This window comes from Diplotaxodon limnothrissa, linkage group LG5, assembly GCF_057381915.1.
Source record: "Diplotaxodon limnothrissa isolate DT_005_m linkage group LG5, D_limnothrissa_male_GT1.1, whole genome shotgun sequence".
Taxonomy (NCBI): Eukaryota; Metazoa; Chordata; class Actinopteri; order Cichliformes; family Cichlidae; genus Diplotaxodon; species Diplotaxodon limnothrissa.
Genome location: NC_140600.1, coordinates 16,088,812 through 16,111,876, shown reverse-complemented (window position 1 = coordinate 16,111,876; position 23,065 = coordinate 16,088,812). Strand labels below are relative to the sequence as shown.

The following is a 23,065-nucleotide window of genomic DNA, read 5'->3' as shown; positions in this document are numbered from 1 at the left end:
CAAGGATACCCAGTTTAAAAACACACCAAACACCCTCAGCATACATAAAACACTTAGCATGAAACAATTAAATCCCACCTTTTCAACCGCCACGTTAAATATACATTAATATGTTTACTGAGGGCAATTATCTAACCTGTGTAGATGAAATGAGTGAGGAGGGTGTCCAAAAATGGGGGTGTGGGATAAACTTAAAACGACAGTAAGGGCTCTGTCAGATCCCTCCGCCTAATTGACTGTCCCGGTGTGAGCCGCCTCACCTGTTTACACGCTGCTTCTCCCTCCGCCCGCGCTGGCCGCATCATCTCCTCCCTCTCACAGCCGAGCGGGTCTCCGAGTCTCTGTCCTCCAGCTCCAGCTGTATGTCTGCAAGGGCTGCTCTGCGCCGGTGGGGATATATCGTTACCGATGCTCTCCATCTAACGTGAAAATTTCATACAACTGTTTTAAATACCGGCCGAAGCAATGGGAGCTTTCGGAGTGATAATGGGGCTTTTACAGTACGCGGGACTTTACATTCAACTTAACGCAGCTCTCAACGACGGACACGGAGAGGTGGATAATCACATCTCTGGGAACGGTAAGTTGTGTTAATGAGTGTGTTTGTTGGAGTGGGAGAGTGAAGCTCTCATTGCATTGACTCTTAAGTGTTTGGGTGGGGTTTAGTGAACAACAACGTTTGATGTCAGTGATTAGTTCATATACATTACGGATGGGGTGTGTGGGGCTAAATTAAACAATGAGTTGTGCACTTTCATCATGTTTTATTGTGTTTACACCAACGTGCTCGACCATGTTTGAGCATTTTAATATCCCTGTATATGAAACTTGTTTTTCATTACTCATTAAAAGCGCAAACACACACACACACACACACACACACACACACACACACACACACACACACACACACACACACTTAGGTTAACAACAAGCAGGGGCAGGACAAAGGCTTTTGAAGCCAGGCAGGTGTTTCATCATAATGTCTTCTTACTAAAGTGTCTTCAAAATGTTTGTGTGTATAATTATTGTAGCACACACAAACACACACTCACAAAATAGATGCTGCAACTTTGGTAAATGTTTACATATCCTTAAATGTCAGCGGAAAATAAACATTTTTAATGTTTTTTTTTAATATCAGAGAAAATGTGAGACTAGTATAAACTGTAATAAAGTCAGTCATCTTTCATTTCTTCATTTCTTAACCATGCATTGCTCTTTGGTCTGACAAGTACATTTTTTTTGTTAAATTTTACTTTACACATAACTGACTCAGGTCTTTCCCCAAGGCACAACACCCCCAACCAAACGTCTTGTTTTTAGTAATTTCATACAGTATTCCTAATTATTTTAGGTAATGTCTTTTTTCCCAAGTCAATAGGTGATGGTAGAGACAGAGGGACAGAAAATGTGAGGAGAGATTGGATGGGATGGTGTGCAGTGTAGGGCACCCTTCGAAAATCAGTTTTGCAGTGAGATGGTAGCCTGTCCATTACTGGGACCACTACAGTGGTGTATTAATGTTTCATTTTAAGACAGTTTAGAAAATCTGTGTCTCTGAAAACTTTATTTTGAGTTGTATTTCATCAAAAAGTATAAAATAATAATGCTAATTAATATTGCTAAACAAGAACTGTAGAGTTATGAAAAAGTAGATATGAATTACAAATCCAACAGCACACTGTGTGAGCTGTTCAAATTGACAAGGCTTACCAGAGTAGTTCAACATACGGAAAATTAAACCCAGGGTGGACTGAAGATTTAGTCTGATGTACAACAAAATAAAATCTAACACTATAAAGTAAAACACAAGTGCAAAAGGATGTGCACATTATGTGTTTTAAAGGACAAAATACAGCTTTAGTATTCACCCAGAGGAGAATGAAGTTCTTGTACTGTGCTGTGTGCATTTTATGGATGTGGGTAGAGGCTTGAGATGCCCTGTTACTCAAGTAACTTGCCATATTTCATACTTAGAACTGGCTAAAAAATTGTAAGTTTGCAGTCGTCCGGTTGTCCTTCTAGGTTGGTATTTCACAGAATAACACATGACTTATTGTAGTTTCACTGGGATTGCTGTACTGTACCTGTGCTAACATAAAAATGGTATGTAAAAGCCTACATTAAAATTCCCTTCCCTTTAGATAAGTGTCTACCCTTGCACCGTCAACAGCAGGATCTGTTGGGCAACGATAAAACCTACTTCAGACTGAAACATTTAATGTTTACCTGCACGTTTGAATGCATATTTTCAGGTCATAGTCACTGAAACCACTGTTTCATTATTTGTTATATTTTATTTTACCAGCTCTAATAATTTATTTCAATGTGAAAAACAACTGATTTCGTTTTCTGTGGTTCATACATTGTGAAATTTTGAACAGAATTATCATTTATAACTAATAGCAATCTCACCTTTCTCCTGCACCTCCTAACCTTACTGTTACATAATTAAATTGCGTGGTTTGCCTTCAGCTTGCTGTGTTTAGCATTTTAGCTTTGACTTGACAAACTATAAATTCTGCAGCGGCGTCACAAGGATGGACTGTACTGGACAGGTTAGAAAATCAGCAGCATTTTTCCCAAAGGAAGCAAATTAAAATCGACTGTAGTGTTGCCATTAATACTGTTTCCCAGGCAAAAAAAAGAAGGAACGCCTCCGTGTGTTTAACAAGAATGAAAAACTATGTTGAGAAAACAACCTAGAAGCTTTCTACTGTCATATTTGTACAACATCAGCTTCACCACCAGAAAACAGAGTTGTACTATCCTTTGTGGTTAGATAAGATTTTTTTTTCTTTTCTTTGTAATCAGACTCTTTGATAAATGGCTCAAGCAGAGGGAAGCCGAGCCTTCATGCAGAGCAGAGAGGCTGGATGCACAGTTCTGGAGAGTGCTTGTTAGATTTAGCCCTGACTCATTTGTTTCAGATAAGTGCATCTGGCCCTTGCACCCCAGTTTCCACTTGAGCTGAAGTGTAGATTGAATCACCTGCAACGCAAAATTATATGTTCTGTCTGAAGACAAACACGTTCAATGGATCAGTAGCTTCACCCCATTGTATGCCACATGCATCAGAATAAGACTCTTACCTGCCATAAGTACTTGAAGGTCAAGTGTCAGCAGTAAGGAAAGCGACAGAAGCTGTAATAAGTGATGTTATGCATGGGGGAGGTCTCAGGGGTAACTTATAACAGGAAGTGATGATAATGATGATGGGAGACATGTTGGAAGCCTTTCAATTTTAGCATAAGATGTTGCAGTGTTAGTGTTCTTTGGCAATGCTCATCCTGCTCTGTGAGTGCACTACCTTCACAGTGTACCAATTCATTAGGCTTCCAAAGTGGCTAGGATCCTCACCCAGTCCTCTGCTTGGTGTCCTCTTAATGAGGACAGCCAGCTCAGTCAGTTTGCATTGGCTTTTAATTTGATGGAGCTCTGACAGTGCAGGAGGTGGGGGGCAACAGATTGCACAATCATGCTGTCACAGCAGAGGGTGCTGGTGGAGGCTTGGTAGGAAACAGAAGGGCAGTGAAACAAGAGTGTGTGTAACACAACGTGACTTGAAGTGATGACTGGTGATACAGAAATCTCCTCTGATCTGTAAGAAAAAAAATATCAATCAGTTGTCTTGATATTTCTGTGAAACCTACCTGACTTTACGGACATTCAAGTCAAACAAAAATTAAGCTTTGAACAATCGACTTTCAGTACTTGTAGCTACATTAAAATATCATATTTTATTTAATAAATTAAGACTATTAATAAAAATTTAAATATAACAAAGAATTTCTCATGGAAAAAAAAGCAGTTGGGATTGTTTTAATTATAGATTCATCTGCTGCTAATTTTCCTCCAATAACCGACTGTGATTTGCCCAATTAAATGCTAACAACAGTGAAAAGGTTCATTACGATGACAAGAGATTGATCATTTTACCTGATGCCTTTGGCATATGAAAAATTGTCTGTGAAGTAGGTGATGTTCGTAACACTGAACAACACTTGAGGAGGAATTACGAGAGTTCAGAAAAGCTCCGTTTTCAACAACATTAAGCAGTGAACAGTTGTCATTATCTTAACTGGTGTGTATATTAACATGAGCTGCTTCACTATTAGCAATTACTCGACAGCCACAAATCCAGCCACAGGGGGTCACCAGCTAGTGCATTCCCAGAGCTGGTCCCAAGCCTTGATTATTGGGAGTGTTGCATCAGGAAGTGCATCCAGTGCTTTGCCAAATGAAACATGCATCCACAGTGGCGACACCTGTGGAAACATTTTTTGGTACTATTTTAGGTCATCTTAAAATATTTGACGTGTATATTTTAAGAACCAAAATGAACAAAATACTTCTATTTTATATTTAAATACTTCTCTTCATTGGCCTACTATTATGTCTTGAATTGGTTTTATAATGTTATTGTTGACTGGCACCAGTGTATATTTCCGATCTCCTGAAATTGTACACTCCTGGTCTAACCTGAGGTCCTCAGCGAAGGCTAGTTACCCCACAATTTCCCTGAGAAGACCTGAATGGCTCACTTTTGTCTTTTAAATCTCTTAAAGACGCATTTTCATAAGTAGGCTTTCTCTGATCCTCCATTCTGAGTTATTTCTATGTTGTCCTTTGTAATTGCTTTATCACCTTCTGCTAGGGATTTTTAATTTATTTTATATTTGCTTTTAATTTACTTGTTTTTTAATTTTAATTGTCTTCATTCATCGCTTTTAATCTCCCTGTGCTGCCTGTATTGTTATACCTAATGTTTCATCTTTATCTCCTCTTAAATGTTTTATATGCTGTTTATTTCCTGTCTTGTCTCGTGAAGTACTTCCTAATGTTGTTTTTTTAAAGGTGCTATATTAATAAAGTTTTATTATTATTATTATTACCAGCAAAAATCTGTGCTGCAGACAGTTATTCTTTGCTTTGCTCATGCATTACAACACAGACATGAATGTAAATTTGTCATGTTATTCTTTTTTATGTTCGTTATATCACTGTATCTAGTCAGATGGCCAAAACAGCTTTTCATAAACACCAAACAAAAAATACATGTATTTCTTCTTCTTTGCAAGCTATATATTAAGACAACTGAATCACATTATTAGCTTGATCATTTTAATGAACACTTATTTACAGTTGTGCATGAGAAAAGTTACCCCAATATGCACCTGCAAAATGTATTTGCATCCAGCCACGTACACGTAATGTTGGCATTGATTTTGAGAACAGCTACTACACATAATATATCATTTGTAAGGATTTGAGTGCTATAAAAATCATTTGTGTGTAGGAGCAGTTTGGGAACAGGAATGCATCGTTATAGTAAGATGATGATGATGATAATTATTTACTATTTTTATTATTAATAATACATTTAAAGCTTGCAATTATCAGTCAACTTAAACTAGTATTATCACTGATGTTATTCTTTCCATCGTTCTAATCCTTACTTTTTTTAAAAAGGGCTCTTAATTTTTTGGGATTTTTTTTTGTCCCTGTTCTATCAAGTATTTTCCTGGGTTGCTTTAAATATTAGTATTGTGACAATCCCAGTGTACCAAAGTGCACATTCAAGTTTGTTGTTTTTTTTTTTTGATAAAGAGGGTTCAGAAAATATAGTACAATAGTGAATATTCTACTTTAACAAGCTCTGTGTGTTATGATTCAGATATTAAACAGATTATTATATGTCTACTTTCAATTCAAGAAAAAGTAACGTGAAAATGTAGCAGCTTAATTCAATGTCCTGTTTAGTTCATTGAAACTGTGTAGACAGGACATGCCAAGCAAGGGCTCCTGCACTCTACTCAAGGAAAACACAGACACCGTTACTTAAAGGCTCTCAAGGGCGACATAGAAGAAAGGAACATAATGTTGTCTTTCATTACTGTGGACTCCAGATGGAGTACGGTGAGCAATCTCGAAAATGCCTCAGAGCCCTGGTATGTGTTGTCAACAATACGTGATACTTCATGTAGCCACATACTGGGAGGAAACGCAGAAATAGCCTCCGTGTCTCGCGTCCCAAGGGCTATGAAAAATTCAGTCCGTAAGCCCGGTGTATCAGTGGCAAAAGGTGGACAGCTGCTTGCTTGAATCCCGGCTCCATCCTTATTTCATTATTTTTAACTTCCACCTTGAATTCAGGCTGAAGGTCTCGCAGTAAATGATAATTTCCCAAAGGACATACCTTTCTGTTTGCCCCAGAGCTGATTCTGGACCAAATACAGCTTTATTGACTTTCTGGCAATTTTTTTGTTTATCAGTATAATTATTTCCCACACTTGGTTATTTGCTGTCACTTGTACTGTAACTGTTGTACAGAAATCTCTTGACGTAATATCCTAGGTGATCCTAATATTTATTTTATATATGTATACAGGTTTAAGAAAAGTAGCTATTGACTACTTAAAAGATGTTTTGAAAGTGCGATAATCTCTAAAGGTTGTCTTGTATTCATCGATCTAACAGAACTCTCAGTAGGCGTTTTTTGTATGCAGGATTAAAGCTTTCTAAGATCAAGATAAATATCTGTATCTGCAGCAGGTCTCTTTATTGCTGCAGCTTCTTGTTGTTTCACCCACGATTCCCTCGGGGCTTCCCTGATTATTAAACCCATTCATCAAATTAGTGAAATCCCTTCTCTCAGGGGGTTTCTGTTCACGGGCTATTTACATTTACCTTGGTCGAAGTTATGTTGTTTATCTGGGTTTTTGTGTCTTGGTATTTACAGCTTTTTCTTCTTCTTAATGATTCGTTTCTTCTCTACAGTGCCCTATAGATGTGACTCAAATGGCACCATTGAGTTAATGAACCCGATTTTACTAGCTGTCCCTGTAAGGCAGCACCTTTTCAGGTGAAAAATGTTTGCACTTAACTTAGAAAAGGATTTCTACAATTCCTCCAGCTACCAGGCATCATTTCTCATATCTCTCTGTAGGACTGGACTGACACATGAAAGCAGCCCTGGAGATGGGCTCAGACGAGCCACATAACCACTGTGGTCCTTGGCCGAGTTTTCTCAACAGTCAAGTATAGCCTGCTGTCAATCATTATACTTTATCTCTCTAAATTCAGCCACACCATTAAGGCCTCTTTAGATTGCATCATAATCTTATTTTTGTGCTTACTTCCTGAAATACATATTTTACACTGATATTATTCTAAGATTTGCATTTAGGGTGATACAATTAGGAATTAGTATGTCAAGTCCCAGTTTAGGCACAGAGTAGGAAAGGTGAGATTGACTTGGTTTGGATATGGGAGAAATAAAGAGAGACTAAATTGATTGGGAGAAAGAAGCTGAAGAAGAAACAAGTCAAGATCAAAAGAGAAAGGCCAAAGAGGAGACTTAATCGGTGTGCTGTCAAAATGACATGCAGGTGCTTGCCGGGTTGGGAGAAATGGAAAACAGATGATCTGCTGTGGTGACCCCTAACGGGAGCAGCTGAAAAAGGACAAGACTGACATGATACACAGTGACACTGTTTTTTCAGCAGCCTGAATTGTTGATACATGGCAGGATGGATCTAAGCTTTCATATTGTTTGTGTCACTTTGTGACCCCAACATCTCAATGTTGCAGCAGAAATGCAGATTCATTGCAGCAGGCAGCATTTTTTAGTCCTCTATTGTCCAACTTTTGGCCCATCTGCTTCAAAATTCATGTCCCATGTCCAGAAATGCTCTGGTGAATACCTTGGTTGTACCAAGTGGTTATTTTAGTTATTGGCTTCCAATTACTTCGAAGCAGCTAGCCATTCTTTAATCTCAGTCATCTACAAGGCATTTTCACCCAAGAACTGTAGCTCAATGGATATTTTCTCCTTTTTGTGTGGCGAGTGTATGGGGCAATCCCACCAGATCTGCAGTTTTTAAAATACCATGCCAGAGCCTGGTACAGACAACGACACAGTCACTTAAATCACCTCTAGTTTAAACTTCATCTTGACCAGGTCTACATCCCTAAATACAAGAAAAGGAAAAAACAACTGATTGCTGGTTTTTGTCTCTTCAAGTAACTGGCAGTGAGAGGAATATAGAATAACATACACCCTATCCTTTAATGGTTTCACAAAGTAAAAACAGAAGCTTTCAGGGGTGCTGACAAGCTTACACTGCAAGCCTCCTCGCTCTCTCTCTCTCTCTTGCTCACACAAGTACACAAGCATGGACAAGGAAAGATACGGCTGTCACACTTGCTTCTCATCCATGCTAATGAGGCGCCTGTAATTTAGTCATCCTCATACGGCTCAAGCTGCTCCACAACAGGGAGGGAGAGAAAGAGAGGATCGATGCATTGACCTTACACTGCCACTCATACTGGATTTATCCCTCTTGTTTTGCCTTGGACCTGAAGATGAAAAATATTTACCATTACTGGAAAAGTATGGTCTCTGTAGGGCATGAACAAAGTATTTGCCTTTGTTTATATATTTATGTCCTCCACTGGATTGTTTTCTTTCATTATTTCCCCCCTTTTTCATTTTTAATGAGTCTTTGGTGGCTAGAGAGCAGCTGCTCCAGTGTTCTCATGGTCTCACTTCTATCATTGCTCTCTAAGCAATAAAGTAAAAAATGGCAAGGAGGGCCACTTTAAAAATGCATGTCCTGTACTTTGCATCTTCAGACAAGCGTCCCCCTGCCTCTGCTTAAAAGATGGTTCTGACAGTACTGCCTTTATGAAAATCCATACTAAGACAAGGCCAGGCCAGACAAGCTCACTCCTTGCCAGCTATATAGCGTTATAAATGAGACAACCCAGTGTGCTTAAGATTTCCCTGGGAGTCAATATCCACTTCAGAAGTACACGCTCTCATTGTACTCTCAGCCAGTTCAGGGCCGTGAAAGTCCACGAACGGAGTCAGCTTTTGTGTTGATTTAGCATTCTACCAAGGTTATTCGATTGATTTCTGGTGATGCTTGTGTGATTAAAGTCAGGAAACAGTTGGACGTCTGCTGAGCAGGCTTGTTACGGCCTGACACTGGCACTGCGCACACCAGCAGACAGTTTGTTTGTCAACAAGTCATGTTTCACAGGCAGGGCTGAGAAGGGCTCCTGCATAGCTAACAGGAATGCAATTTGACAACTGTCAGATGGACAGTCAAACCCTGACAAAGGGCCTGAGTTTATCGAATAGCAAACACTGGATATTGCTTATACTTTTGTCAACAATCATTTAAGTGAGAATGAAGGAAATGTACACGTAATACAGGTGAAATATTCTCATTTATTGTGGTCAATTCCCTCTGTCCGCAAAGTTCATGATCTCTGTGACTCGTGTCTTTCTTGATGTGAAATTTTCCCCTCATACATTTGATCATCAGGCCTGCAGTCACAACAATTAAGGTTCATCATAAATTTTGAACATAAAGCAGAATGCGCACAATTGAGTTGCTGAGTCGGTTGAACTATAGTGTGAAATCTAATTTTCACCCAGATGCTTTTTTTGTCCTTTGATTTAATTTTTTTCTTGAGATTGGTGTGTAAAGTCAAATCTGTAAAAGCTGAATTCTGTGTTTCCAGTCCTTGCATTAAAAAAAATGAAATTTCACTTACAAAAGTATAGAAAAATGTCTTTATTCTCTGTAATTTATGGACTTAAAAAAAATGGTGATGTGGAAAAAGACTGACTGCACATACTCAGAAAGTGTCAGTATGTCAAAATCAAGTAAAAAAGCTCTTTGTTAGAAAATGAAGAAACACTATCCATTAGTTCGTTGTGAAATTGGAGGAAGCATAATTATAACTCAGTAGTTAATGTAGATTTAATGTAGCAGCATAGAGGATTATATGCAAATAGACTGCACTCTCTCTTGTTTGAAACATTGTTGCTATGATACACCACCACAGCTGTACAGGTGTAATGTGTTTAACCCTAGAACACTATCGCTATAAATAGTAACACGATCACTAATGCCGGGTGATTTTTACCCGATATAATATAACCAATGAAAAGTAATCGAATATATCAAAATATGACAACACATGACAAATTAGAGTGGTCTTCTTTTACTTTCAACTGTGCCATGTCTAACAAAATGAAAAATAAAACTCCTAAAACAAAATAATGACTCTGGAAAGCTGGTCTTTGGTCCACCCATTCCTGGGACATTTGAGACTTCCCTGGTGAAGGCACAGGCTCCTCGACACGCAAACAGCTGCAGGGGTGAGAAATCATGTAAATGTATTTTCTCGGGTGTAAATCACCCAGCGATAGTGTTCTAGGGTTAAGTACACTGACAATGTGTGGACATGCATTGTTGAGTTGTGGCTCCTGTGTAAGCAGGGCACAGAGATAGTTTACATATATCATTAAACTATAGCAGACTACATGGTCAAATATTAGAATGAACAGATCATAAAATCATCAGTATAACATCTGTCATTCTGTCTTCCTCTTTAGAAAAAGGTACGACGGTCAGCCTCACTTATGCGTCTTTGTCTCTCCTTCACGTAATCTCTGGTGCGGTGTAATAAGCAGTTGTCAAGGATTAATGCCACATTCATAGATAATCTTGAATACCATATGTCTTCAATAATCCTCATTAGGAATTGACAGTTTGTCCAGTGAAAATCTAGAGGACTCTTAAATTGAAATGGATAAAGAAATGTTGAGTGTGTATAAAAATGTAATGCAGTAACAGAGTGGATGATGAGATTCATCCATCTAACCATTCTGTTTATCCAGTTTAATGTGACGTGAGGGCTGGAGTCTATCCCAGCTGTCATAGGATGAGAAGCGTGGTATGCCCTGCACAAGAATTTATAGATATTTATATTAGAGATGGCACGATACCACTTTTTTATGTCCGATACCGATACCGATATCATAAATTTGGATATCTGCCGATACCGATATGAATCCGATATAGTGTTTTTTAATCAACAAAACTGTTTTTTAAATATCTTGCTGCATTTTGTATAAGTTCATACTCAAGTTTAAAACAACAACTACACTAAAGCTATTCTGTTATACCTGTATGCAAAAAAAAAATATTTCATAGTTCAGCAATACTGATCAATCTAATAAACTTAAACCTACACCATCCTCCCTATTCTGGTATTTTAAAGAGTACTTAGCATAAATATTAAGCAACCTAACTAATAGGGTTCCAACTCCCAGCAACAACAAAAATAAATAAATAAAAAATAGGGAACCACCCCTCACGCTCCACCTCATGATGCTTAATCGACGTAATCAACCTTAATTTGATGCAGTGTGAAAAAAAATGCACAGAAATCAATTATTTTTCAAGAAATATTAAATAGATTCAACATCTTTCTTCAACAAAATTGCAGACTGCACAGATGGTACCTTCCCAAAGGAAAAAGTACTATAGCTTACTAGGGTATATATATTAGACTTAATAGTTACTATATACAGTAATTGACTTCTATTCATTTTACATCAAATTAAAACTTTGGGTGTCAGATAATTATTTATTAAAAGCTAGACATTTTAAATGAGAATAAGAAAGAAAAGTATGTCTTTGTGCCCCCTTTTCCCTGTTAATGCCCTATCGGCCCCCCTGGCTAAACTTTGCTAGATCCGCCCCTGCACAGTTACCAGCGTCAGCTACGTAGAAAAAGATCCTCGAGTAGAAAGTAATATTAAATACATTCTAACAACAGCTGATCAAGCTTAAACGTGCTGCTGTTGTTCAGCCGCTGGTTTCCTCTTTCTGGTGCAAAGTGGGCCAAAAACAAACCAGAGACACGGACTCGCGACAGAAAAGCCGATCAGCTGATCGTTAAGCAGTTTCATGATTGAAGTAGCAGCAAGAGAGAGAGAGAGGCAGTCGCTTGTTAAGCTTAACGCAGGAATGCTTTACAAACATTCAGAGATGGACTTACACACTTGCTTTACTTCTCTCGGGATAACTTTGTCGGAGATGAAATGCCGGGTTGCTAGCGAAGCTCCAAATGCTATCCAGACCACCGACAGGTCCCGCATGCCACAGCCGCTCTATCACGTGGTGCATACTGCTCCGACGTGCTAACGTTCTGAGGTGAGTTACGGCGTGTTGCAAGTTTTGTGAGGTGCTTTCGTGATATTTAATGGATCGGATTACAGTTTTTATTTTTCTCCGATATCCGATCCAGTAATTTAGGTCAGTATCGGACCGATACCGATACGTAATATCGGATCGGTCCATCTCTAATTTATATACACCTTTTGTGTGAAACACATTTAGCTATGTTTGAAATTCACCTGGATTAAATGCCAGTTATGCGATTTCCTCACTTAGAGAACACAAAAGCACTATACCTGCATGGACCACATATATAAAAATGGTATACAAGTAAATGTATTTGATTTATATGTACACTGTAATATTTATACATATTGTAGCACCAAACCAAAGTGTATTGTATTTAAAATCAATACTGCATATTGAGTTTATATTGGTGATAACGCCTGAATCTATGACCAATAGTTGTAATTCTTAGGCTGTTTGCTCAACAAACCCTCGAGAAAAGCTACCTTGAAACATCTCATACATTATAGTGTAGGATCACTGATTAGAAGCCAGAATTACTCTCACCTTTCTCACGAGGTTCGAGTGGTAACTGAAGGATACTACTTAATTCAGAAATTATCTTTCTCGAAAGAGTGCCTGGGCTCATCCTTAGAGGTTATGTGAGGACCTTGATCGTTTGAGAGGGGCTTTGCGGACAGCTGCTACTCCTCTGCTCTGAAAAGAGCCAGGTGAGGTAGCTTGAGGATCTCACCCGGATGCCTGCTGGATGTCTCCTAAATGAGGTGTTCCAGGCATAGGAGGAAGTCCTGGGCTAGACAAGATATTACATCTGTTGGTTGGTTGGTTTGGCCAGGGCAGAGTGAGGTCTGGACATATATGCATATATGAGACGGCTACCCTTGCAGCCTGAACCTGGATAAGTAGCAGAAAATGGATGGATGAAAGGATGATATTTTTCTGTTATTTTTCCAGGAGATAATGTGAGAAATTACTGACTTTTGTTTGTTTTTTTTATTTCCATTTGTCATTTTCCTCTCGTCTATCTAGTAAAAGATTTCTTACTTTATCCTTTCATCTTTTTTGAATTGTTGTGATTCTCTGGGCAATTTGTGTGTGTGTGTGTGTGTGTGTGTGTGTGTGTGTGTGTGTGTGTGTGTGTGTGTGTGTGTGTTAAATAAAGACAACGCTTATGGATGTTAAATGCTGCAGGATGATTTAGAAGCCTTGTTATTCTCTGCCTTTACCTCAGCTGGGATTTTGTTGTATTGGGAACACGTGTGCATTAAAACATGCAGCAGAAACACATGGCTGAACGTGGTCAACTTGTGGCAAAGAAATAATGCGTTGCACCTTTTTAACATGCGTTTCAATTCTACATAGCTACATTCAGACAGAGACACACACACACACACACACACACACACACACACACACACACACACACACAGTATGCTGAATTGAAGCCACACAGCGAGTTACACACAGGGTAATTCTCCCAGGATGCTGAACACCTGCCAAAGCCAGTGGGCAAGGCTCCAGGAGATGTAGTGAGCTACTCTTGAGACTGTTGGAAGAATCTCTTTATGCCAGACACCAGAACGCCAGCAGACACATATTGCCCACTCAGCGAGCGGAAAGTGCAAAGGGGAACCGAATAAAAGGAGGAATGAAAGTGAGAAAGGATACTTAATAGGTAGAAAGTAAAAATGAAAGGGTAATAGGAACAGGGAGATAGGAGAGTAAAGATGCTATTGTTTTCAACAATTGGGGGTAGACTTTTAAGAAAGATGTCGGTGGGCTAGTGAGAGAGACAAGCAGAGAGAAGGCAAAGGATTTAAAAGAAAAGAAAGAGGTTAAAAATTGAAGGAAAAAATCTTACCTTTACAGATTCAGGGTCTTATTGGCTGGCAGGGGAAGTGGAAAAGTGCAGGAATTACCTTGCAGGTATAAGCCTGTGCTGGTACTGTAGCTCTGGACGCGAGGACTACCCATGCAGCTTTCTCCTTGACTTGACTTTGACATCGGATGCTGTGGCTTCAAATGGCTGTGGACACTCAGAACTGGTCATTTTTCAAGAGTTCTCCTTTATTCTCTATTTTGATTTTAATTTTAAAGAACTGTTTCAATAAAAGGTTTTTTCCAATGTAACCAGTTAGACTGTTAAAGCCAACACCAGTTCAGCATGAGTCTGATTGAAAGCTGACCTAAATATGTGTGCTACTGTTTTGATACTCTGACTGGCTAATCATTAACTATTATTTAGATAAAAAGAAAAAAGTATTATTTTTAGCATTTTTATGTAATCCTTTCACAACCAGTAGATGAGCAAACCAAGATACATCATTAAAAACCACGTGAGAATTTCCAGTCCACTTGTTGGCCACATGTGGCTGAAGCACGAGCAACAAAGGAAAATTCAGGAAGAAGGTGACGTGTTACAGACCTCTGGACACCATGGAGAATCCATGTCCATTTCATAGCTAATTGCTAGCCTGTACTGACCTTTGGACATCTATGGTCAGTGTTGGGGAGTAACTGAATACATGTCCCGCTGTTTCGTATTTAAATTACAAAATATGAGTAACTGTACTCTGTTACAGTTACCGTTTAAAAAGGTGGTATTCAGAAAACAGTTACTTTGTTGAAATAAATGGATTACATGGCGGTCTTTTCCTGTTTCATATCTTAGGCTATGCTCTCTCTATTTTTGGTAATTCAACGCCTGTGGAAACCCAAACAAAACACGCATTAAGAGGCTCAAATGCCTGTGTCTCAATCTCGTGTCTCATAATGACGTGAGGAAATATTTTTAAAAATTACTGTTCAAAAAATGATTTAATATGAAGACAGAGTGTTAGAGACATAGCCCTAAAGAATGTAGCCTCATGGGCAGTGTAGTCCGTGTTGCAGGGAGAATGGACTGCCATACCCTTTATGTGTCTGTGAGCCTTTCAACGCCTCTCTCTCTCTCTCTCTCGTTAGCTAAGTAAGTAAGTAAGTAAAATTTTATTTATATAGCACATTTCTAGATAAAAGATCACAAAGTGCTTCACAAGGTATAAAACAAAAACAGTCAAAAGTTAACAAAATGCAATTTTAAAAAGATATGTTTGACCCAGACAACAAAGTAAAGCTAGTTTTCTGCTACAAGCCTGACACGGAACCTGACGTATTAGCAAGAGGTCCCTTTACTACGGCTTGGAGCCGCGGACCTGTTTTATATACACACGGAATAGCTTTCTATACGAGATCGCTGCAAAAAGTGCAGCCTTACCTAATGTCAAGTAATCCAAAGTATTCAGAATACGTCACTCTCACTGAGTAACGTATTGGAATACGTTACAAAATACATTTTGGGGCATGTATTCTGTAATCTGTAGTGGAATACATTTTAAAAGTAACCTTCCCAACACTGTCTGTGGGGCCCTGCTGTATCCCAGAATGCTAAGCATACATGGCTACAGGAAGGTGTTTTGGGCAAACTTCCCTGGTAGTTGGGTCAGATTGTGGTTGAATCATGTTCACTCTGTAAATGACCTGCGAGTGTTGTGTTGTGGTTGTGTGTCCACACCAAAGGGGAAAACTAACCAGAGTTCAATTAAAACAGACTAAACACCACAAAATACACAAAATACAATGGTGTATCTAGGATGTTACAAAGTTATTTACTTCAGCTAATATGTTACTCATGCTCATTCAGTAATGTTATCATGCCGTGTCATGTAATAGAAGCGTTCCAAATTTCACAGCTTATGCTCTTCAGCAAAGACTTAAAATCTTGAAGATGTAAAAGTGTTTACGTGTTAATTAGACATAAAACACGGGCGACCGTGGTTCAGGGGGTTGGGAAGCTCATCTTGTAACCGGAAGGTTGCTGGTTCGATCCCCAGCTCTGTCTTTCTTGGTCGTTGTGTCCTTGGGCAAGACAGTTCACCTACAGCTGACTACTGGTGTTGGCCAGAGGGGCCGATGGTGCAATATGGCAGTCTCGCTTCTGTCAGTCTGCCCCAGGGCAGCTGTGGCTACAACTGTAGCTTGCCTCCACCAGAGAGTGAATGAATAGTGGAACTGTAAACTGTTATTATTAATTACTTGGGACACTTACCTTTTTATTACATTTTGGTTCCATTGGCCTTTGCAGTGTTCTCTGTTGGATCATCTCCCCAAGTGCTTTTAACAGAAGGGTTTTGATACTCCTGTATTGGTCAATTAATAATTTATTATGTTGAAACATTTTATTTTTTAAAGATATTTCATACCTTCCTTTTTGTGCTTACTTGCTTTGTGTTTCTTACTTTCTACAGTATGTCGCACACAAACAGCCTTTTTTTCCCCCGCAGTAGTGCAGTCTGTTCCAAGTGACAGATGCTGCAGTGCTGTGCCGCTGGCTGTTGATACTGTGTCTGGAGGACAGAAAAGTGTGAGAACCTGCATTGAGTAAGAAAACCCAGATGATTGAAATGCCACCCTTGGTTGTTTTGCTCTTATATTTTGTGCGTGACGTACTTCTCTGCCTTCCCCGGCTTCAGTTGTAGCACCATATGTTGAAAGCGCAATATAACAAGACATTGTTATTAGTTTTGCCTGACATCTGTGCTCTTCGTCAGAGATCTGAGAGGCAAGATTGCCACTGCTGAATAATGAGACGTATACTCTTACAGAGTGCTTTTCATTGCAGAGCATCATATTGTAGTATTATGAAAAGTAGCTGCGTTGGCATAAAACCATAAAGAAAATGTCTTTTCTCAGAAATGTCAATCTTTGCACCACCTTCTAGAGTGACAGTAAATAGGTTAGCTGCTCCTTTTCTCTTATTATTTGTTTAGTCTTATTAAAGCTGAATGAATAGAATATGTAGATGTAGATGTCTCTAATTTCTGTAACTACTCTAACTTCATGCCTTGGCTGTAATATTTATTTATTTATTTTGCCAGACGTTATCGGCCTTGTCATGTTACAATTTTCTGGAATGTTTCACTTTATAACAGTCGTCACAAGTTCTCCCAGGTGCTATTTCTGAATGTCTTGATCTGTTCAAAATGAACAATTATTGTGGTTTCCTAGCAAGAAAGCCACGCACCATCAGGTTACAGTTAATCTTTGTACCTGCTGTGATTACAGTCTGCACTGGCAGTGTAGGGGTAGTTAGTGCAACGGGAAATTGTCTCAGCAGATGCAGCTTACTGTGCAGAAAAATCTGAAGAAAATGTGCACATTTACAGTTTTTGTTTCCTTTTGCTTATCATAGATCTGCACTTCCTATTGTTTTTCTGTTTAGCTGTCTGTGCACATCTGATCTGCCCCGAAACGTTCTATAAAGGCTGGCAGTTTAAAATAAAAGACATTTATGTCTGTAAAATGTTTCTTTTCTTATGGGGGCATTTTACTTTTGCATTACAATGAAAGTGTCCGATTGAAAATGTCAGGAGATAGAATTTGCTGTTGTCTAGTGAATCTTTTGTTAAGACTGTTATTTCTGCAATCCACAGTGACATTTCAACCTGAGCTAGGAACTTATGGTTTATTCATAGTTTGTCTTTCATCATGTCATCATGTTTTGTATTGTTGTACTGTTTGTATTTTTAAACCTTGAACCTTTTGCATGTTCTCTGTTTTAACACGAAATATTGCCCAACACATACATTAGAAAGTGCGGTTTCTGCCCTTTTATCTGCCGGCATCTTAACTGTTAGATTGTTAGGCTGTGATGAAACGTAGACAGTAGAGAAATATTTGGTTGTTTGGTGACTGAAGTGTTATTTTTTTTTAGCATAAATAAAGTGTATTGTAGTGTAACTTATTAAGTACTTTAATGTTAAAGTGATTTCTTTCAGGAGATCTCTCAAAAGCTTAAAGGAAATGTGTCTATATGTATGATTTTGGTCTGCCAATGTAAAAGCAGTTTTTATCTGAGCAAATACTGACAGCAGGATGTTAGGACCTTTTGGAAACGTCTCTATTGAATGTGTTGCATTCACGGCAGTGGTTGAAGGGCAGGGCAGTATAGAGAAAATCACTTGGGGCCATGCAACACAATATTATCTGTGGCCGTGTGAGACACAATACAAGCTATTTTACCAATATGTTTGGTGTTGAGATAAGACATCCAAGGCTACGAAGCTACCCATACACTAATACATTAGTCCTGCAAGAAACCAGTCTTTGTAAGGATTGCAATGCATTTTTTTCAGTCCAGACTTCTTTAAATCAAACTGAAAAGTCTCCAAAACTATTGAATTGCTATGGCATTTAAAGTATTAATTCTGGTAAAGCAAAAGTGAGGTGCTGAATGCCAGTAAAACTGTTGAACATTAGCATAAAGTCTTTGTTATTGTAATTTTTTCGATTGTCATTTTTGAATATGAGCGTTGAAGTCGGAACTGCTCTGTGCCAAAGAACAGCCTCTCGACACAGCTTCATTAGAAGTAAACTCCCTTAGGTGACCAAAACTGTTGTGCGTTGTTGCTACACAGGGCTCTGCTGGCTGTTGTCTGCAAGTTGCCGCTGCGGATTGTCACCAGGGGGCAGTGTTAAAATATTTGGAAAAACTAGTAATGTTTGTGGCTCTTGTTTGTGTTTGTGCTGGTCCTTTAGCTTCGCCCCTGTTGCAGAGAAGACAGAACTCCTAACACATAAAGAGCTTTTTTTGTAGTAAAATGAGCATTAATGAAAATTCTCCGTTTCTCACGTGTGCACTGTAAGTCTTTGCTTTTCTTGCTTCTCTCTGCAGTGAGCTCTTTCCTCTTTAAGTGACCATTTAAACCTCAGGTTTCTACTTACTCATAGCATCATTACTGGCAGAACACATGCTTTTCATTTATTTGTTATTTATGTAGCTATTTTTCTAGAGTGTTTTTAAAGTGTATCAGATATCGAGATATTGTGTCCCTATGAAAAAATGTTACAATTGTATGTAAATTGAATGCATAGTTGGGGAAAATGGATAAAAAAAAGTGTTCAAACAAGATTACACTGTTGCACATTTGCATGCAGACCAGATAACTTAGTCACAAAGTGTCCGGTGTCTATCCTACTTTTCTGCCTTTTTCTCTTTTGGCCCCGGAGAGTCTCAAAACTACAGCAGGTCTCCTCCTGACAAATGAGGCCACTGCCTGGCTGCACCGCAGCAGTGCAAGGGCACAGAGGCTTTAGGAGTCTGTCCAGTGGCACTAAAGCCTCTCTCTGCTTGCCTATTCTCAGCTTTTTTCCCCCATCAAGCCTACTTTTCATCTTTGCAGAAAGCAGAGTGAATATCAGTTTCAAATAATAAAAACTCCTCTCTTACTCACTTTTCTGAAAGATTGTTATTTTCTCGATAAGACTTAAAATATTACCTGATAGTCTATATGGCTTTTGTCCTTATTGCTCTTCAAAGAGCGATGGGTTTTTCAGTACCTTTCCTTTTGTTTTACAGTTTTGCCAGGTGATGGCAGAAACCAAAACAGAGCTACAGGAAGAGTGAATGTTGAACTGTACATTTACATTTGATCAATACACATCACCTGTGATGCTTTATGTGCATTATACTTTTACTCTGGAGCATATTAATTATATTCTAATTTTAATGGCCAATGCGCTGCCAGCACAACATTGAGCTGACTGAAATTAGATTACATTTCATGGTTGTAACCTCAAAATTGCATTGGTATTGATTTAATTTCTAAAGCTGCATAAATCTAATTTTGTGTTACACTGACTGGGTTCAGTATGTTTTTGTCTGCTCAGACCTTATACACATTACTGTGTATAAGGTCTGAGTAATGTAGTAACTTCTAATAAGTCAAAGTTTTCAAATTTAATGAATTTTATTTAATTGAAATTATCAGTCATTGACAGTGAGTTCTTAAAATCCATCACTGCTGCAGTCGGGCTTCATTTGTCACATCTCAGACGTGTGTGGGCTTGTGATGCAAAAGGTATTCCCTAATTATTGTCTCCACAGCCTTTTGGTAGGTCAGCTTTACCTATAATATAATCAGTTTTATTAATGCACTCAAAACAACTGAAAAGCACACTGATATCTAAAGAAAAGCTAATTGAATTGTCAGTTTGCTGCATTGATTGCTTTTACTTTAGCCCAAACATAAGAGAGCATGATCCCTCTTCTGTATTTTTTCCTTGTCAGTTTAGAGCAGCTATAACCAGCTGAAAATATTTCACTTCTACACTCTTTTTTTTTTTTAGTATTCCTTGGTTAACTAACTGGTTTAATTTATTTAGTATTCAACTTTTTGCTGTGTATGTGTTTTATTTTGTTTCATTTTTAGATTTCTATTTGTGCCTCACGTTTGTTTCTATGAGCATCCCAAGCAAACTGAGACAAATTCAGGAACTGATTGATTACCACCAACCTGATCATGACTGTTATCATCCTGCAGTGCAAACAGACCTACGGTATAAAATCATTGCTTGGTTGGTTGAATACACCACTCTTTCCTGAATCCTTATTTTTATTTTTATTTAAGTTCCAACACTGTGTCCTTGGCTTACAGTTTTTCTCATGTATGAGTGTGATGCAGTAATGCCACATTGTCACAAGGCTCTTTGACAAATAATGTTTCTGTCCTTTTAAGCCCATCTCTCTCTGTCTCTGTCTCTCTGTTGCAGCACTGTTTACAGAGGTCCCACACGACATCACGACACACAGTGGTGAGGATGTAGAGATGGCCTGTTCCTTCCGTGGGGCGGGCTCTCCGTCCTACTCCCTGGAGATCCAGTGGTGGTATATCAAGGACTATAGAGAGTGGCAAGAGAAGCCTCCCTATATCACTAATAATGTAAGCAGCTGTAATGGAAGTTCCTTTATTGTATATGTACAGTGATTTCTTGATGGAGTCACCTGTAGCCCAGTGAAGGTGAAAAACTCCTGTAATACCTCAGCAAACTTAAACTCAACCATCCTATATTTAACTTTAAACAAGAAAATATTTGTTAAAAATATATATCTTAATTCCAATTACAGATGAAACAGGGCTGCTTTAGCTTAAAAGTAGTGAATTAACAGCTGAAATAGCTAGAAATTATTTCATGGCTCCAAAAAATACTAGATGGATCAAAATAGTACATATATAACTGATATTGCAACACATCCAGAACAAAGCAAAGATTATATAAATCATTTCTTGCAACCTTAATCACTGTACACTTTTTTTATTGCTGAACATCCATTTTAACATTCACTTTTTCAGATTTTACACAGTTTCTTATGGCACGTCCACTTGGACTAAACCCAAAGCTTACTGAATATCAGTCAAAGGGAAATGCAGTGGCACAAACCCTCTTGCATGGAAACCAAGGTATAATTGCTGATTAGCATTTGCCAGCACTGGGGGAACAGGTTGACTCTCTCCCATCATGGGGGGACTCGAGCTCCCCTGTTGTGCCTCTAGACACTATAATTGGTGCTGAGAAAGAAATAGATTTTCAAAATCTCTTTCTGCTCCATGCATAATTCATACCTATGCCCAAAAGAATACCTCTGCGCCTCTGCATACCCAATCACGCAAACTCTCCTGCTCACAGGCTTACATGCTTGGCACTGTGGAGTGTGTTCTTGTGCATGCACATTTGAACACACACACACGTATAAACCTCAGCTAGACGAGAACAAGGAGAACAAGGTAAACACATCAGAAAAGCAATCCAAACAAGTAATCCTTTGCTTTAAAAGAAAAAATACTGATACATCAGTCGTGTTTGTTCCTGTTCCTCCAGTGAGATGCTGCTAAGAATGAGATCTATTTTTTTTTTTGAAAAACCTGCCTCAGTCGCTTTCTGCTGTTAACTTTTCATCCGTATTTCCGTGCAGGTCGTACCTTTGGAGGAGACTGTCAGAGGTGCCACTAAAATTAGTGTAAGTTTGATGTGGTATCAATCAGCTGTCACCTAGAAAAGTCATGTTTGATTAAAGGCATTATCAATCACGATTATGGACATGTAAGAAATCACACTCTTGTAACACTCATTTCCATTTCTTGATAGATGCTCTTTTGACATTTCACCAAACTAAACATAAACAAGAAAACTTGATCTTTTCTGCTCATTAGGTGGTGAAAGTGGCCGGTAGTAACATCTCCCACAAACTCCGTCTCTCCAGCGTCAAACCAACAGACGAGGGCACGTACGAGTGCCGCGTGATCGACTACAGCGGTGCTGTGGCGCAGCACCACCGCGTCCGGGCCTACCTCCAGGTGAAGCCCGAGAGAAGTCAGGGATCAGAGGGTGTCCAGTATAAGTCGCAGGGCAGTCACCCACACTTGCCCCATCAATCTGACTGTGACGAGACCTGTGTGCTTTAAAACGAGCCATGTGCCCGGCACTTTGCATGACTTCACTCTGTAAAGAGGGACACTCATCAGCACACTTAATTTATCACACGGCTGAGACCCTTTGTGTTTCATGGTTTGATTGTTCATGGTTTTACTGACAGTACATCTGATTGACTTCATCTCTGTGCATTAAGTTTACCATAATGTGACAGTAAGGCTGTAATGACAAAGTTTTATGTTATTATTGTAGGCCCAAGATACAGACAGACGATGCAGTGTGCCACTTCTATTGTCTTTTACCAAAACGTGTGCTGAAAGCTGCAGTATTTCAGTACGAATGCTTTGTAAGAAAAAACTGAATAATTTTACACTTTTTTCATTATCTGAAAACTTTTCCGTGCATTGGTTTTAAATCGTGTAGTCCTTGTTTTTTGGCGCCTTAAGGGCAAAGTGTATATTTAGCTTTCTAACCATAACTAGTATGTCTGTAACAATGCAAGTGTACGCCCTCGTCACATCGAGATGAGATATCTGTTCTTGTGTATTCACTTATTTGCACTGTATACTTTTATTGTTTCACAAAGTTAGTCAGTGCCAATCAAATATTACAAACCTCAGCTAGTACGTAAATCACACTAAAATTTTGTCCTAGTTTTCTGAACAAAGATACCCTTTGTTTTGTTTTTTCCCCAAATCACTCCTCGACTGTGTTTGCCCCGTTGCTACTGTTGTGTTAAATGCTTTCATTTTAAATTATAAATTTGATTCTGTGATTCTGGTCTTCCGTCTTGTGTTTGATCA

At 38.8% G+C, this 23,065-nt stretch overlaps 1 protein-coding gene across 1 annotated transcript; it reads left to right on the top strand.

The window, feature by feature from the left end:
• Positions 1–465: 465 nt before the first annotated feature.
• vstm2lb (V-set and transmembrane domain containing 2 like b) lies at positions 466–22,294 on the top strand. The gene is made up of 4 exons (XM_085353946.1): positions 466–580; positions 20,604–20,773; positions 21,805–21,849; positions 22,043–22,294. Exons 1-4 carry the CDS (start codon positions 466–468, stop codon positions 22,292–22,294), a joined length of 582 nt encoding a protein of 193 aa, XP_085210072.1.
• The last annotated feature ends 771 nt before the right edge of the window (positions 22,295–23,065 follow it).

What these genes read in the sequence shown, in the direction of transcription:
- vstm2lb (XM_085353946.1), top strand. Translation starts at nt 466, where the DNA reads ATGGGAGCTTTCGGAGTGATAATGGGGCTTTTACAGTACGCGGGACTT. An exon ending in CTCCCTATATCACTAATAAT is followed by an intron (nt 20,774 to 21,804) that starts GTAAGCAGCTGT and finishes ATTTCCGTGCAG; the next exon opens with GTCGTACCTTTGGAGGAGAC. An exon ending in GAGGTGCCACTAAAATTAGT is followed by an intron (nt 21,850 to 22,042) that starts GTAAGTTTGATG and finishes TCTGCTCATTAG; the next exon opens with GTGGTGAAAGTGGCCGGTAG.